General features: G+C 39.8%; 2 protein-coding genes across 2 annotated transcripts; both read left to right on the forward strand.

Annotated features, from left to right (window-relative positions):
* Positions 1 to 866: 866 nt before the first annotated feature.
* Positions 867 to 6,634, forward strand: ppp1r7 (protein phosphatase 1, regulatory (inhibitor) subunit 7). Its single transcript, XM_035633447.2, has 10 exons — positions 867 to 982; positions 1,593 to 1,688; positions 1,876 to 1,931; positions 2,321 to 2,386; positions 2,520 to 2,650; positions 2,783 to 2,945; positions 3,057 to 3,173; positions 3,276 to 3,380; positions 3,510 to 3,596; positions 4,193 to 6,634. Exons 1-10 carry the CDS (start codon positions 943 to 945, stop codon positions 4,367 to 4,369), a joined length of 1,038 nt encoding a protein of 345 aa, XP_035489340.2. The 5' UTR covers positions 867 to 942; the 3' UTR covers positions 4,370 to 6,634.
* Positions 6,635 to 7,396: 762 nt separating this feature from the next.
* Positions 7,397 to 15,867, forward strand: ubxn7 (UBX domain protein 7). The gene is made up of 11 exons (XM_035633446.2): positions 7,397 to 7,535; positions 9,940 to 10,099; positions 10,290 to 10,354; positions 10,496 to 10,561; positions 11,042 to 11,154; positions 11,749 to 11,895; positions 12,353 to 12,443; positions 12,788 to 12,918; positions 13,376 to 13,880; positions 14,252 to 14,331; positions 14,780 to 15,867. The coding sequence occupies exons 1-11, from the start codon at positions 7,430 to 7,432 to the stop codon at positions 14,939 to 14,941; spliced, it is 1,626 nt and encodes a 541-aa protein (XP_035489339.2). The 5' UTR covers positions 7,397 to 7,429; the 3' UTR covers positions 14,942 to 15,867.
* Positions 15,868 to 16,643: the final 776 nt, after the last annotated feature.

Consider the following 16,643-nt stretch of genomic DNA (forward strand, 5'->3'; position numbering starts at 1 on the left):
CATGTTTACAGGACCTTTTTTTCCCGACTCTCATTCTTATAAACAAAGTCATGCTATGCTGTCCGAACCTGCAATGGGAAATTAGCTGGGACCCAGGTGTTTGTGTTATACCAAGGTCTGGACCAATAAAATACTAAATACTAAACTCTTGAATAGTGAACAGAAGCAAATAGAGAGCCAGCTCACAGATGAGCTCCACAAGAAAGACAAGCTCACCAAAAGAATGACCCAAAAAAAGGTGGTCTGACCCCAAAGCCTATATTGACTGAGAAAAAAAGAGAGTCAGAAGAAGAGGGGGAAGAAATAGGAAACAGTTAGTTGGCTAAAAAAACATCCTTCTGAGACCCCTTTCCCCCTTCTTACCTTACTCACTCCACACTCCCCCCTTCCCCCTGCCTACCCTTTATCCTACCACTACCATTTTAACTTTCTCCCGAAAACAAACCCTTTACCGTCCTCACCTCCAACAATCGTGGGGCATGTGTCACATAATGTAATGTACTTAACAATATATAATATTGTAGGGTATGTAGTATGTATATAACACATTATATGTAATGCACTTTTAAAACGTTTGTAATGAATATAATATGTAATATATAGTGTATATAATATTGTACAATTATTTATTCTTATGTCAGGTTTTTTCCTCCCCAGGGCTTCCTGAGCCTGTGTAATCCATCAATCCATGTCTGCGATGTAACTATATGTGTCACATAAATCTGGTCTCTAAACTAATTATTATTATTATTATTATTACATCTCATTTCCCACTGCCTTTGGTTATATGGTGGAGCCCAACTTATTATACACAGCAAATGAACCTTGTCAGGTTTTAGTGGCGCCTGTGAGTCAGTGCGGCACAGCGCCCCCTGGTGTGTGGTCTCAGAATGAGCCTCTACCGGATTGGCTGAGCGGTTGTCAGGAGTGTTTACAGGAAACATGGCTTCCCTGTCTGTTGGAGAGCTTCAAGAAATGGAAGGTGGGTAAATATCTAATAATGCAGCCACAACATTATCGCATCCTGTGGGCGAAGCGGCATTCGTCTGTACAAAACGTGTCTGGCTTTCATATGAACACATTCGGCGACTGGCTTTGCTTGTTACTAAGCAGACCTCCATCCTTGGCTAGCTGGCGAGCTAACAGGCTAACAACAAGACTCGCTAGTAAACGCTATCAAGTCAACGCACCCCTGTTTTGTCTCATGTTTTATCAAGCTGCATTTCTCTGGCCGCGTCTTGACGTCTGGTGGCGTGAGACTGTAGTTTATGTTTAACGTGGCCTGTCCGTCCATATGACATGTTCCAATTGTAGCTCGCTGCTAACCAGCCTGCGTGTGAGTGCAAGTGAGCTAATCTTAGGCTGCACGCTGTCTCTAAAGCTGAATAACAGCTAGGATCGCATCCAACAGCAGTTAACACCGACGGATCCATGAACTGGGTGCTGTTATCGCGACGGGGGCACGCGTGTTCTCACAATTGTCGCACGTTTCATGAAGCAGAAACATGATTTAACAGACACGGGAACCAGACGACAGATCTGCACCTGGTGGTCAAATTAAAGCTTCTATTCTCTTCGTGTGCTGACTGTAGTGGACCGGAGGGGTGAGTCCGAGGAGTCTGGCGATGATGAGACCAGGAGGAAGAGTATCAATGGCGACGTGGATCCCACTCAGCCCGCTGCCACAAGTAAATCCACACATCTCCTGCACAGCCACGTGGAAAGAGACCCATCCACCCAATCAGCCTGTCAGCTGCTTTCATTTTGAAAACTGCTTTCAGAAAGCTTTTTTAGTTCTGTGACTTATTTATTCATACCTTACCTTGATGTAATGGCCTCATTATTGTATCTGATCTAATCCTCCTCCCATTAAAGGTAAAGAAGAGTCTCCTGTTGACATGGACACCATAACACTGGACCCCGACGAAGAGGTTAGAACAGCATCTAAAAACACTACTGCACTTACTGTCCCCACATTCATTCTTTTATTACCTTTTATTGCTATTCATCTCTAATGACTCCTTTTGTTGGGACGTTAATCAAACACTTCAGCTGTATTTAAGAAAATTAACTCTTTGTGGTAGTTTTTATTTGTAGAGCTTGGTGGTGGATACAACACAAAACATTGTCAAATTGTTTTATTTTTAAATAAAAAACTTTTTTTGGCCAAATGTTTCCCCACCATTACTGTATTTTGTTGTCCTTAAAGTCAATGTGTGCGATGGATGGACACTTGTATGTACATGACAAAATTAACTAATAACAAGTGATATTACGCATAGACAGTTTGTCATCGAGAGCTGTCTTTTTTTCTGTCTAGGACGTTGATCTTGTTCATTGTCGCATTGGAAAGATTGAAGGATTGGAGGTGCTACAAAAGGCTAAAGTAAGTTACCTCAGTATGTTGCGCCACTGTCACTGAGTGATGAATTAATGGTAGTAGCGTGGCATGCAGGGGTTTGGATTCTGTGATGAAATCATTATTTTTGTCACCTTTCTTTTACTTTCTCTTCATGCAGACACTCTCCTTACGGCAAAACCTCATCAAAAAGATAGAAAACCTTGACAGTTTGAGCTCATTGCAGGAACTAGATCTCTATGACAATCAGATCCGCAAACTGGAGAACCTGCACAACCTCACAGAGTTGGAGTAAGTCTGGGAAAAAACCCTCTTTGTCATCCCCACATATGACAGATGCATAAGGTTTTTAATGTAGATATACAGTGATATTAGGACAGTGACATGTCAAATGACATGGAAATTTGTTTGTCTGATCAACAGGCAGCTTGATGTGTCCTTCAACGTTTTGAGAAAGGTGGAGGGTTTGGAGCAGTTGACTCGGCTGAAGAAGCTTTTTCTACTTCACAACAAAATTGGCAGCATCGCAAACCTGGAGCACTTCACAGGCCTGGAGATGCTGGAGCTGGGCTCCAATCGCATTCGGGTGAGATGTTTGATTAAACCTTTTTGTCCCTGTCTTGTTAGTCTTTACATGAAGCTTTGACGTTATGATGTCAAAAAGACACAACTTTACCATGTTCCTTTGTGTCCACAGGTCATAGAAAACCTGGATACACTGGCATCTTTGCAAAGTTTGTTTCTTGGAACCAATAAAATAACTAAGTTTCAGAATTTGGATGGTTTACACAACCTGACTGTTTTAAGTATTCAGGTAACTCAAATCTTCTTCAGCACTAAGAAGTGGTTGCAAGAAATAATCTTCATAATGTTTTGTGACACATTGCTTTGTAATGTTGTGTCCATTTATTTTCAGAGTAATCGGATTACTAAAATTGAGGGTTTGCAGAATCTTCTAAGCCTGAGAGAGCTCTATATGAGCCACAATGGCGTTGAGGTCATCGAGGGCTTGGAGAACAATGTGAGTTATAGAAATTCAATAGCTCATCTCTGAAAGGACTGGATGTCCATCATGCTTTTTGCTAAATGTGCAAACATGTACGACCAAGTTTATTCTGTACGTTCAAAAATTGTTTGTTCTCCCTCACAGAAAAAGCTTACAACCCTGGACATTGCAGCCAATCGAGTAAAGAAAATTGAAAACATCAGCCATCTGACAGAACTGCAGGAGTTCTGGGTATGGATCCTTTGCGAAGTTGAAACAAAATGTTTTACTTTCTATTATGATAAACTATTTTATTATAACGTTGTTGCAATAGTTGTGACATAACAGGAAAAACAGTGATATGTACATGATCTGTTAATTCAAAGTCTCAATAAGCCATGTCAGTTAAATATACCTGTGCTTATTCTGCTACAACATGTATAACGTGGCTGAAAAAATCTGAATAGAAAGATAAATTAAATGGAAAAGTGAAACGAAACCTGATTAGTTGAAGAACTAGTGTATTTGATAGCACAGTTTTTCAAGGGGATCTAATTATTCATAATTCAATTTCAAAGTTTCAAGGCCGCTTACACCACTAACAAAATAACAGTCAATCAAAATACACTGATAAACTAAAATTTTTTAATGATTGATTCATTTTTAATTTGATCTGGTAACTGATGAATCAATGAATTCTTTAGTAAAGTCTTATGAAGTGTACCTTTTGATGATTGAACATCAATTGAATATTTCACTGCTCTCCACAGCTTCCATTTGTTGCAAAAGTGAGTAGCCATGCAAGACAATGTTAATTGTGTCTTTTTCGTCTTTTAATCTCCCCCCAGATGAACGATAATCAAATAGATAACTGGTCAGATCTTGATGAGCTGAAGAACGCCAAGTCCCTGGAGACGGTCTATCTCGAAAGAAACCCGCTACAGAAGGACCCACAGTACCGGCGAAAGATCATGCTGGCGCTTCCCAGCGTACGCCAGATTGACGCAACCTTCATCCGCTTCTAAACTGCAGTATAAACCTCACCTGCCAACTTCACAGTGTTATCCCTCACCCCCACCCCCCCTCACTCCCCCGCCTATAGAAAAAAAACCTTCATTTTAAAACACTCACTGAATCATATAATCAATCCATATACACAAATATGCATTCCAACAATAAACTCACCCATGGCTCACGCTACATACATGCATGAAGGTATGCACTCATTCACACCTTGATCTATGCTATTGTATGGAAGCTTATTTATTTATTAAGCTGGAAATGAACTGTGATGGTACCTGAATTCCATCCCCCCATCCCCCATCTCTCCTCTGCACTTATTTTTCTTTTTTGTTTCGCATCAAGGACACCATATGGAAACATCATCACCTCAACTACACAGTGCCCATTAGCATGATAAGAAATCTGTCTCATTCATCATATTGTTAAAGTTGCACTTCTAACATGATAGGAAAACGGTGGCATTCTCAGTAGTTGAAAGACTTTGTGGGTTAATTCCTTCTGGTTGAACGGGATGAGACTGTTCTCAGATTCTACACAGTCAGTAAAACAGTTAAAAATCACCATTAAAGGGAAAGTCCATGACAAAAATATAATTTACATTTTTTAATCTTAAGAATTCTACTTATTGTCCCTTAATGTTGAATTAAAATGCTTCAGAACTTCTCCAGATACCAAACATGTCACAGAAACGTTTAAAATTAAGCCTATCAGGCCACACAGAGACTGTGCACTTAAATGCAATTTAGTGGCACATACATACATCCGTCTCTTATAAGGAAACTCATATCAGCAGAAACTGATGGATCATTTTAATAAACTGGTGTCATGGGCTCATTTTCATGTGTATTCCTTCCAGACAAGTTGTAAGCCAAATTTCTGATCAACAACAGTGACCTGTGCAGTAAAATAAAGCTCATGAGAATGTAAATTTATTTTATATGTTCATAAGATAGTTTTGTAATCAGTGCTACAAAAAGTACTGAACCAAACTTGGCAGAGGGATTGGTCATGGGCCAGGGAAGAACCCATTAAATTTTGATGCAGTTGCGGTTAAAGAGGAGTATCATTTTATTTAACCGCTTTCTTGAACATTGAGATGGGGCAGTTTTTACAATGGCGGAGGTATGTGCTCTACCGGGTGCCAATTTTTTTTATCCCCAAAAAACTGACAAAACGCAAAACTGGACTCACGTGTGATGTTCACTAATGTAAGATAAATTAAATCTGCTGTTTGCAGAAAACCCTTAAACACATTTTGAGATTAACTGAAGTCACTACATTGACAGTATTATTCTCATCTGACCCTTGGCGTTGCTTAAAAAGAAATGCTGATGTATATTTATTGGCTGTATCGCTATTTTCAACCAATGGTGAATGACTTGTTCTTCAAGTCTCTTGTATATAAAATGCTTAAGTGCACTTGATTGATTCTCTTGCCCTTTAAAATTAAAAAGGATCTTTTATATTAAACAAAATTCCCACCTCAGGGCTCAAATGTCACTTGTCAATATGGTACAGAAGCCTCAGATTTCTGCAAATTTCCATGGGGAGTGCTAAACTAAGTGCTTTCTGCATAAGATACAGAGGATTGTCCAATTCATTACTTGCTGGTTTTAAGGGGCCGAGATAATACTCAATCTCCCTTTGTAAGTCAGAAAATAATATCTTGGTTTGTATCATAGATGTCGATAGACGGTTTTATGATTTTTAAAGAAATAGAAACTGTGATTACAAACTTTTTCAATGCAACTGTTCATGGTTATTGAACATGACCATCCCTCAACTGTTCTTGGTTATTGAACTTGACCATCCCTCAACTGTTGTAACATTTATTAGCCCATATCAGACTATGAGCAAAACTGATGGACATTACGAATTACTGATCATCACTGATGTGAATGTAATTTGAGTTCATATTTAGGTTTAACTTCAATTACTTTATAATTGGACAGTGGGATTGGAACTGTCCCTTTGTGTATTTGTAAGTATAATTTAGACATGACAAGTAGAAATTCAGTGCCATCATCACCTTCTTTTTGCAGTGATTTTCCTTTTTTTCCTATTTACGCCAGGCAGCACAACATATCAGTGTGAGATACCGTAATTAAGATAACTTGAACTTTTCTGGTCATTGAATGAGCAGTTTATTCCAATTGCTATTAGCTCTATGTTGTTAGAACTGAGTCTTCAGGTTTTGGACTTGGTTGATGCTGTTATCTAACTGAATGTAATATGCAAATAACAATAAAAATTACACTACTTAAGTCTATGCTATTATATTTGTCATGACTGATACAAAGCAATTTAGCAATGGAGTAGTCAATCTTAGGGTAATTTGTACCTTATTCCCTAATGTTCTTAATTTACAACAAAGGGGAAAAGTATGAAAAAAGAATAAATATTTATTCCATTTATCAGAAGTTAATTTATATTTAAAAGTAAATCTAATTTAAAAAAAAATATATTTTAGTTCATGTTATTCACGTTTTAATTAAAGTGCCAGTCCATGTAGATTTGTGGATGTAAAATTTACCTAACGTGATTAGTAACTGACTCATGTAAGAATTCACTTACAACAAGATTCAACATGACATTTGCACATCATACTTTCATTCTGGTAAAACAAAGACACAAATGAAAAAAGGTTTTCCTGTCTGAATTTCTGAATCTGAATTACAAAAATTCTAAAAGTAGACTTTATATTTAACCTCAATCGTTCCAATACTTCTTTTACAGGAAAGTAAATAAAAATCCCTGCAGCAAACATCCATTAAAATTGGCCTTTGAGTGAAATCACACCCTTTATTTCATGAAGTTAAAAACTTTTAAATCAACAAACCAAAAATAACAGAATAACAGTATACAATATATAATTCAAGAATATCAAATATCATTTGCTGCCCGGGTTGTATTTACTTCTTTTCACTCACAAAATAACAAAAACGTGTAATTTGCCCAGGGGTGTCCTGAACTCCATTACCCACAACGCACCGCAATCCTCCGATGATGACGCATAGGGGGCTCGCGCCGCGCCAGGCAAGGGGAAAAGGACGGCGTAGCGCATGCGCCACATTTATGTTGTTGTTTGTGGCGGTAAGATGGCGGCGCTCGGAGACGCCTCAGCTCCGGGGATGAATGGGTTAATACAACAATTCACAGCGATAACAGGTAAAAACAGCGTTTCGTCTCGCGTGTGATCCGTCCAGCTCGTGTGGGTCGCGGAGCAGGAAGAGCTCCCGTGTCCCGACAACCACCAAATCAGAGCACAGGGGAGAAAACGCACGTTCAATGTGTGTGTGGCCCCTGCGCTGTCAGTGCTCCACGGAGGGGGGAAGCAGAGGCAGTCGTCTGCTAAACTCAAGTCAAAGACTCGGAAAGGGGGTCGGAAAACCACCGGCGTTGAAAATGATCCTCCACAGCCACTTCGAAATGTCTTATTTCCCCTGCGATGGTCACTAAAGGGTCCACCTCGCTCGCCCGGAGCAGGTTTTTATGCTCTTTCCTTGCGCTGCCTGTCCGTGTGACAACGAGGAATGGACGTCGGCTGTGAACATTCTCCTTCTTCATCGCCAGCCGGGCTCCGTGTTGTCTCAGTCAGCCCTCTCTCTCGGACTGTGGTCGGGCGAGCTCATTCTCCGTCTCTCTCTCTCTCCTCTCTCTCAGACGTCCTCTGCGGTGTGTGTGCGAGTGTGTGTTCGTGTGTTCGTGTGTGTGTGTGTGCGCGCTTCGACAGGACGAACAGTTTTTTGTTGTTTTTTTCAGTTTAAAGTTATTTATCGGTGAAAAACCGGAGACTCCGGTCGGGGGCTGCCGCTCGACTCGGAAAGTGAAACGGACATGCGCAGTGCTGAGAGAGCACATTGTAGCCACGGCGCTACAGCTACTCTGTAAAAGCACTGAAAGTTAGTGTGCATTATTAACACACTTGTATGTGCATTGTGGTCAGTTATGGTCTGAAGACACTGAAGGACCATCCAGGTGTTTTTGCATGTTTTGATCTCATCGTGTAGCCTGTACTTTGCCTGGCTGTCTTCTATTTCCTGGAGCACACCACACTCCTTTTTAAATATGGATGCGGGGTTTCTTCTCCCTGTTCGGACTTCCAGGCAGTTGTTTGTCTGTCGTTACAGTTGTGTTGCGGTGACTAGTGTGCTCGCACCCGTGGTAGAGCAAAGATCCTCACTTCAAAATAACGTCTCCTCCCATTATTCAAATTCAAGATTCAACAACTGTATTGCGATTGTGCAAGAACAACGGGATTGCCACTGTGTCACCCTCGAGTCAAGTTGAGCCTGTTTTAAAGGAAATATGCAAAATATGATGTAAAAAACAACAGCAATGTAATAAAAATATGTATTTTTTAAGCAAAGGTATAGATAAGTAAAAGATAAAACTCTTCAATAAAATACAAATAAGCACAAGTCGAGGTACCGAGGGTGGAAAGAAAAAAACAAGCATGATAAATAATATGAATATTGTACAGGGTGTTATAAATATGATGTTATTGCAGTGTTTTAAGGTGACAAATGTTGCACATGATACATGGGATTATAATTATAACGATTGTTATTGGATTATGAATATCAATTAATTCATGCGTATATCACTTAGGAATAATTTTAACTATTTAAAAATAGTTTTAACGATACAACATCATTTATTAGTTCATTATATTTGTATGGCAGTATGTACACATGAGTTGTATTAAACAGGTAATAACATTTATAGATTAGTATGGTAATTCATGCACAAACAAGAGTGCTATAGATAACGGCTGTATGGATTGATACACAAACATCAAACTCTTCTGTCGCTGATGTTTTGTATGTAGAATGCCAGCTCGAAAAAAAAGTTCGTTTATGCATTTAATTTATTGTGTCACTTGTGGCCATGAGATCTAACATACATAGTTTGCCCCTCAGAGAAGGGAGTTCCGTTTTCAACACTTAAATGTTACGAACAATTTATATCTTGGTCGTGATTCGTTAATAAGCAAATTCGAATGAAGTATTTTTCTTTAAAAAACATTGAAAACAAATATCGGGCAATATGTCATGGAATGGTTAGTTTTATATCGTAGGGTTTGGCTATACAATGATAGATGTTGATCAGCCGGCTGAGATTTTTTTCCAAACCATTTATACTGACCTGTATCCATTTGTTTTAAAACCTACAGTGTGTTTGATTATTTTGAGCAATGTTTTAAATCATTGCACAGGTTTACTTTATGGCAACATTGTATTTTAATGTGAATTGTGCTGTGATGTGATTAAGACCTGTGGTTGTCAATTAGGTAATTCATTGAAATGCTCAAGTTAGTTTATCCATGATCAATTTCTCAACCAATTTTCCAGAACATTTCACAATTTATATTTTCAGGTCACATTGATACCTTGATAAAGGAGTAGAATTATACCATTGGTTGTATTGTTTTGCACATTTAAACTTTGACACCTGAGTATCAATTACATGGAACTACATGGCTCGTGTGAGTGTTTACACATTTAGCTGTGCAGTTTTGCCTGTGTGTGTTTCTAAATATCAGTATGTCTTTGTCCAAAACTCTTTCTAGGAGCCACTGAGAGTGTAGGGAGGCATATGTTGGAAGCATGCAACAACAACCTGGAGATGGCAGTGACCATGTTTCTGGATGGAGGACCGGTAGGGATCGCAGAGGAGCCCAGCACCAGCTCCAGTTCAGCTGCTTCAAGCAGCAGAGCTCCACCTTCAGAGTAAGCTCATACGTTTCTTCACAAACTTGGGTCAGAAAAAAGTCAAACACGGTCTTCATATACCCTTTTTTAATCCGTCAAGTTTTAGTATCTTTAAAGATACACCTAAAGTTTCTCAATCAGAGTTGGGGGGAAATGTTTTACTGTAGATTATTTCTCTTAGATTCGTATGTGTTTCTTTATGTCTCAGTGAAGTACGAGCACCCATTCCGCAAAAACAGGACATATTGGTGGAACCAGAGCCGCTGTTTGGAGGTATTGTACTCCTTTTTTTGTTTTGTTTTCCTATTCTACCTCATGTAAATATATCTGAAACTAAATTGCTCTTTTGACTGGCTATGCTTTTTCAATCATCTGCTTGAGTGTAACTTTTGATCTCGTCTATCACACATGCAGTGCCAAAGAGAAGAAGACCCGCTCGATCAATATTCGATGGTTTCCGAGACTTCCAAACAGAAACAAGTAAGAAATATTGAAGTCTTCCAAACTTTACCTTTACCTGACGCCCATTTTCTATATTTAGTTTTTCTTGTCCCCACATAAGCCCAAAAGCAACGTACTCCTCCAAAAAGTTTACTATTCCCTTACCTCTTTCAATCACAGTTACAAAGTCAACTTTTACAACCAAAAAGTCAGAGTCAGTATATGACATACTGAAAACCCATCTCAAACCATGTATAATTTTTCATGTTTGTCTGAAGACTGAGTACAGCACAGACCAAAACACAGCTGAAGTAGCGCCACTACTACTAGGACAAAGTGTCTGCTTTGAAAGGTTAAAGAATCTGGTTGGTGGTGAACATGGTATAAATTAATGCTCCATAATAACAGTAAGCAACAGCCAATTGACCAAATCTGTTAATTTTCTCTCTATCTGAACCCTTTTTTTTATGACTGTGCCTTTACCTCTGTTGATGATTATGATTGTTTTTCTCCTCCTAGTCCGTCAGGAACAGGAGCTTCGTAACGGTGCCACAGTGGATAAGAAATTGAGCACCCTGGCAGACCTTTTCCGTCCTCCCATTGAGCTCATGCACAAAGGCAGCTTTGAGACGGTGAGGAGTCAATAACCGGACACTTTTCACCGCACGTCTTTATTCAGCTCGTGTGAACTTTCAGTGAAATTTCAGATGGTGAGAGGGTAGGTTACAGCGGGAAAGGGCAAGGCAACATTTGCGGACATTTGGGTTCTCACATACAGCCCCCCAGGAAAGGTTCCACAAAATGTCTTGACTTCAGTGCATGTCTGAAAACAGCTTCACTCGCTCACTCACTCACTCACTCACAGTGAACATTCAAGGTGTTTTTTTGAATCAGCTTTTGTCACGGATTAAAGTTCTTCGTCACTTTGACCAATATCCGTCACCACTAAACTTAGGTTTAAAAGAAAGTCCCTTAAATGTCAGGGCTAGACGGATATTCTTATTGAATGGAGACAGTTCATGAATAGTAACTTTGGTATTTTTTGGTATAGAGTGTTGCATTATGGGTTATATGGAGTGTTAGTGTGTTGCTATGCTAGTGAGCTTTTTCAAGTCTGTCTATAGTGAGTCTTTCAGGGTTAATCAGTCCAGATTGACCTGTAGGAGTAATCAAACTTTGATTCCCTGTGTTTTTCTGAATCTTTATTTTGTCCTTCATGTTCATAGGCAAAAGATTGTGGGCAGCTAGAGAACAAGTGGCTAATGATCAACATTCAAAACGTTCAGGACTTCGCCTGCCAGTGCCTGAACAGGGATGTTTGGAGTAACGACGCAGTGCGGACCATCATCAGAGAACACTTCATTTTCTGGCAGGTATGCGGTTTCAAATCTCTGGGTCGCGTGTGATCTGATGTTGATATGTTGCTGCAAACATTGCACTGAGGTCTTTGTGAGGGGTAAGTTGCTCCAGTGTTTTTAAGATTAAATTGTCCCGACATACATAGAGAGTTAAAGGTAATATATGCAATTTTTCTCTGAATGTGCTTTTTTAAAATTTTATTTTCCAGCAGTTTTGCTAGATTGAGATGTAAACGGCTTATAATTCTAACATTTGACTATGTAGCAATAGCAAAAACTTTCATTCAGCCCCTTAAAGCAAAGGTTAATGAAATATTAGAAAAAGGTACATAACCCAGATATAATATATCCCACGTCCTGCAGGGCGAGGTGACAGAGTTGGTCAGTCGTTGAAGTGAAGATGTGTTTCACCCTCTCCATGTTTTAACTGTGCATCTTTATTGATTTTTCTTACGGAATTTTTTCATTGCAGGTTTATCATGATAGTGAAGAGGGACAAAGATACATCCAGTTTTATAAGCTGAACAAGTTTCCCTACATTTCCATCCTCGACCCACGTACAGGTGAGAGGAGAGTTCATGTGCATTGTGGTCGTGGGAATGCATTTGACCTATGTAGTTTTTGGAAGTCAAGAAAAATGCCTTCTGAGCTATTCGTTCCTGTCTTGTTATGTGACGTCTTCATGGTGTCACATACGCAATAGTTTTCGGACCAATTTAAGCTTCAGATTGCCACTCTAGCCCCAAAAGATATCTTGGAAAGTTTTTGTTTTTTTATCATGTTTTTGTTGTCCTTGACTTTTGAAGCATTCAAAACAGTAATATCCATCTCCCGCTTTTGCTGCTTTTTAATAATGTTCTCTCAATAAATTATGTTAATGACCTGTGCTGTTGATAACATTTTCCAGGTCAAAAGATGGTGGAGTGGAACGAACTGGATGTGGCATCGTTCTTGGAGCAAGCGACCAGCTTCCTGGCAGAGCACGGGCAGCTTGACGGGCCATCCTGCCCCGCACCCCCTGCCAAACGAGCTCGCTCTGTGGGTCTCTCATCCAATGTGTCACCTCTAATTCTATTTCTTTCCTAAAGAGATTCTTCTTCTTAGTTTCTTCTTCTGTGGCAACTCACAACTGATAATCAGTTGTAGAGCCATCATCTGAGACTTAGGTCATCATAATGTTTATCATTCAGATTTAGTTTTGCCTCTTCGCCCGCGCTCAAGGGTGCATTACATGTAGATGATTACATTTTTGTGAACTGAATAATACCACTGTGGAATTATGAGGATATGTTTTATGTACTTAGTTATTTATTCCTCATTTCTAGTGAGTATTTCTCTAAATCTGCATTCGTCTTATCTGAAAGCACCCATAGTCAATTGTAATATTAGATTTTTTTCAGTTTCACACATCCTGGACTAGTTATTTATGTTTTACCGTGGGTGTGTTGTTTTACCAAGCTTGTTATCTACAGCTGTACACTCTTTTTGTTTCCAGGAGAGTCTGATTGACGCCAGTGAAGACAGTCAGCTGGAGGCCGCAATCCGAGCCTCCCTACAGGAGACCCACTACGAGTCCTCAAATGTCCCCGAAGTTCCCGATTCCCCTAGATCAGATGAAGAATCCGATGCGGAACCTTTCTCTGACAGCGAGGGTCCCATCTCTGTTGATGGCTCAGACAGTGAAACATTAGCACCTCACGAAGAGAAAAGTTCAACCAGCAAGCACACCCCGGTCCCTTCGGCCACCGTGGCACAGCAACGTTTACATCCTGACAGTTCAACTTCCTCCCACAGAAAGTCTCCGTACAAAGAAAACAACCACAGTCATAAGAAAGAGGAGAGCAAAAAGAACCACCTGGAGCCCTCGGCCGCTGGTCCTCGTTATCCTCAGATTGGCCCGGATTCGGGGGGAAACCACTGTTCTTCAGCAGCGGAAAATGCTGCGCCAGCAAAGACCAACACCACCAACACTTGTGATGTGGACTGTCCGGACGACAACGGTACGTGTTTGTATTTAAGTGGAAAGTGTCTTAAGCCTCCAGAAAGACCACTCTCAAAATGATTTGTTTAGTGGATGAGAACTTACAGTGTCAACAGGTCAACCTCTTATGCCCGGAGTTCTTCCAACCTCTGCTAAAGCATTCCGCAGCACTCGGTGAGGACTGGAGCCCGCGTCAGGACTTCCATTTCAGAATCAGAAATAACCTCCTTCTCTTTTTTTAATGTTATTTCAGTCAGTTTGTGCACAGGAGCTTATGCTGATTAGACTTATCATAAATTGATGCTGTTTCATTTTTTGATTTTTAAAAAAAAAAGTATATGTGTATTTCTGAAAGATATTTATGACAAGCGTTGTTTTTTTTCCACTTAGGTCCCAAAGCCAGGTTGATGCTCCGTTACCCAGATGGACAGAGAGAGCAAATTTCCTTGTCTTCGAAAGCAAAACTTTTGGTGAGAACACGACCCAACAACCATTTACGAATATCTCAACATTTTGGGAAAACACACCTTCTTTGCTTAGTTCCAGATTGTCAGATTAGATGATGCCACTCTCGTCAGATGGACTTTTTCTTGGCCTGCACCGTTTGCCCGACTGCAGGAAGTAACTGGTTCTGGCCAAGAAATAGTCCATCTATAACTCCCAACGAAAAAGTGAACTAAAGTGTTTACACTTCAGTTTATAGAACCAGGCTAGCTGTTCATCCTGTTTCCAGTCTTTATGTTATGCTAAGCTATGATAACGATTGCTGGTTCCAGCTCCATATCTAGTGTTCTGCTTAAACTAAAATAAACCTGATTGTTTCCTTGTTATATCCAGGCAGCAGTGAATATTATCACATGAGTAATGATTTTTTTACTCAAAATGTCTGACTTCTGGTTTATTGCTCTTTTTTTCAAGGCCTTGGTAAGACACGTCCAGTCCAAGGGCTACCCTAATGAACGCTTCGAACTCGTCACCAACTTTCCCAGAAGGAAGCTTGCCCACTTGGACTATGACATCACGCTGCAGGAGGCGGGGCTTTGTCCACAGGAGACTGTATTTGTGCAGGAGAGGAACTAGCCTTTACCCAGATACACTCACTTTTTGCTTTTCTGTATCTCTCTGGTAGACCTCACCCTTTCTCCAATGATCTGGGACGATGATATTGGCCTTGATCCCATAACATTCTGTTCTCCAGGAATTAGGCCTCGGGTTTTTTTTTGCGAAGACAACTCTTAGTGGATGGACTACTTTCTTTCCCTGCCACTCTTCTAGTCTGAATACTGACATCTCTACTGATAGCCTAATCACTTTGTAGTGCTCTACCACTGGCCAGTAAAGTGTTGCAGCATTTTTTTCAAAAATGTGATATAATCTGTTCCGATGCAGGCTGCAGTTTGTTATGATCACTGAGGCGCATCAGGATGGAATATATATGATATAGATCATGTTCAATTATAAAAAAAAATGACTAAAAAAATGGAACGCAAATTGACAATGAGGCACCAGGGACTTGTACAAAAAGACTTTACCTCCCAGAAAGGACGTTAAATGTCAGAGTTTATTTTCTAGTGCTTCTTGTTATTTCCTTAACCTGGGGACGGGTAAGGAAGGCTCATTGTTGTTTATTTTGACTCAAATTTGGTCTCTCACCCGGCCATTGTTTGAACAATTATAATTATTTGGAAGAAAACGGTTCGCAAACTACAACCCGAGAAAACGTGTCCGACATCAGTGACACACTTGTGTAGGTCTGGGAGGATCTGGGTTGATCTACACATTTTTATTCAAGTTTCTATTAGAGACTAGTAGATTGTTTTTGGATTTCAACTTTTGATACAGAAAGGAACGAACGAAGGGTGGTCTCATCAGTCGGACCTATACTGTACAGAGATGGCTTGGAGAGACTGGTATTTAGCTGTAGTCATTGTTTCTTTTCCTTTCTTTTTTTATATGCTGCCAAGAAAATATGCTGATGTTGAAATATAACCACCAAAACCAAGGGAGATTCTGCTTGGTCTTTTGTGACTTCATTTTATAAACAAGTTATTGAAAGAAATGTCATTACTTCAATGGCACATATGTTGTAGGAAAAACAAAAAACAACACTTTTAAAATAAATATTTGAGGCTCATAGAAATAAAAAAGGAGCAACACCCCAGGACAAAAAGCAACAAATCATAATGCAGAGGTTTGTTGTACTGTGGATGGAAAGAGATCATCAAAGGGGAACTCTGGTAGTTTTCAACCGGGGTCCTTTGTTAATAAATGTGGATGTTTAAATGAATGCTACCTACCAAGCTGTAATCAGTCCAGTAGATCAGTGGCTACAATGTAATCTTTGCCAAAAAAAAAAAAAGACTATGATTTTTTTATTCAGACCCTGCCAACACTACACACGTCCACGAGAAGTCGCCGTGTTGCAGCTGCAGACTGAGGCGATTCCAAAAGTTTTTGCAAGTACTATTCATTTACACTCGCTCATAATTAAACACAGGGCCCAGGTTGAAAAATACAGTGATTCCCCTTTAATATGATACTTTGAAGATATTCTTTCTGAGGGTTCCCACAGGTCCTTGAACGTAAGTATTTGGGCAAAAATTAAGTTTCTGAAAGAAGACAAATTATCATGGGTTATTTAAAAGTGCTTGATATCATATATTTTGTGCAGAAATAGACGTCTCGGCTTTTCAACTCCCAATAAGTCCCTCTATCTTTCACTCAACTTAATATATTGTTCTACTGTGTTAAGAGAAGGCACGAGACGACAGTCTGCCATCGC

Source organism: Scophthalmus maximus, chromosome 5 (assembly GCF_022379125.1).
Source record: "Scophthalmus maximus strain ysfricsl-2021 chromosome 5, ASM2237912v1, whole genome shotgun sequence".
Classification (NCBI taxonomy): Eukaryota; Metazoa; Chordata; class Actinopteri; order Pleuronectiformes; family Scophthalmidae; genus Scophthalmus; species Scophthalmus maximus.

Bases quoted from the DNA above. Each gene is read 5' to 3' on its own strand.
- ubxn7 (XM_035633446.2), top strand. From the start codon at position 7,430: ATGCGCCACATTTATGTTGTTGTTTGTGGCGGTAAGATGGCGGCGCTC. The intron at 11,896-12,352 runs GTATGCGGTTTC...TTTTCATTGCAG, and splicing joins AACACTTCATTTTCTGGCAG to GTTTATCATGATAGTGAAGA. The intron at 14,332-14,779 runs GTGAGAACACGA...CTTTTTTTCAAG, and splicing joins CTTCGAAAGCAAAACTTTTG to GCCTTGGTAAGACACGTCCA.
- ppp1r7 (XM_035633447.2), top strand. From the start codon at position 943: ATGGCTTCCCTGTCTGTTGGAGAGCTTCAAGAAATGGAAG. The intron at 2,651-2,782 runs GTAAGTCTGGGA...TCTGATCAACAG, and splicing joins CACAACCTCACAGAGTTGGA to GCAGCTTGATGTGTCCTTCA. The intron at 3,174-3,275 runs GTAACTCAAATC...ATTTATTTTCAG, and splicing joins TGACTGTTTTAAGTATTCAG to AGTAATCGGATTACTAAAAT.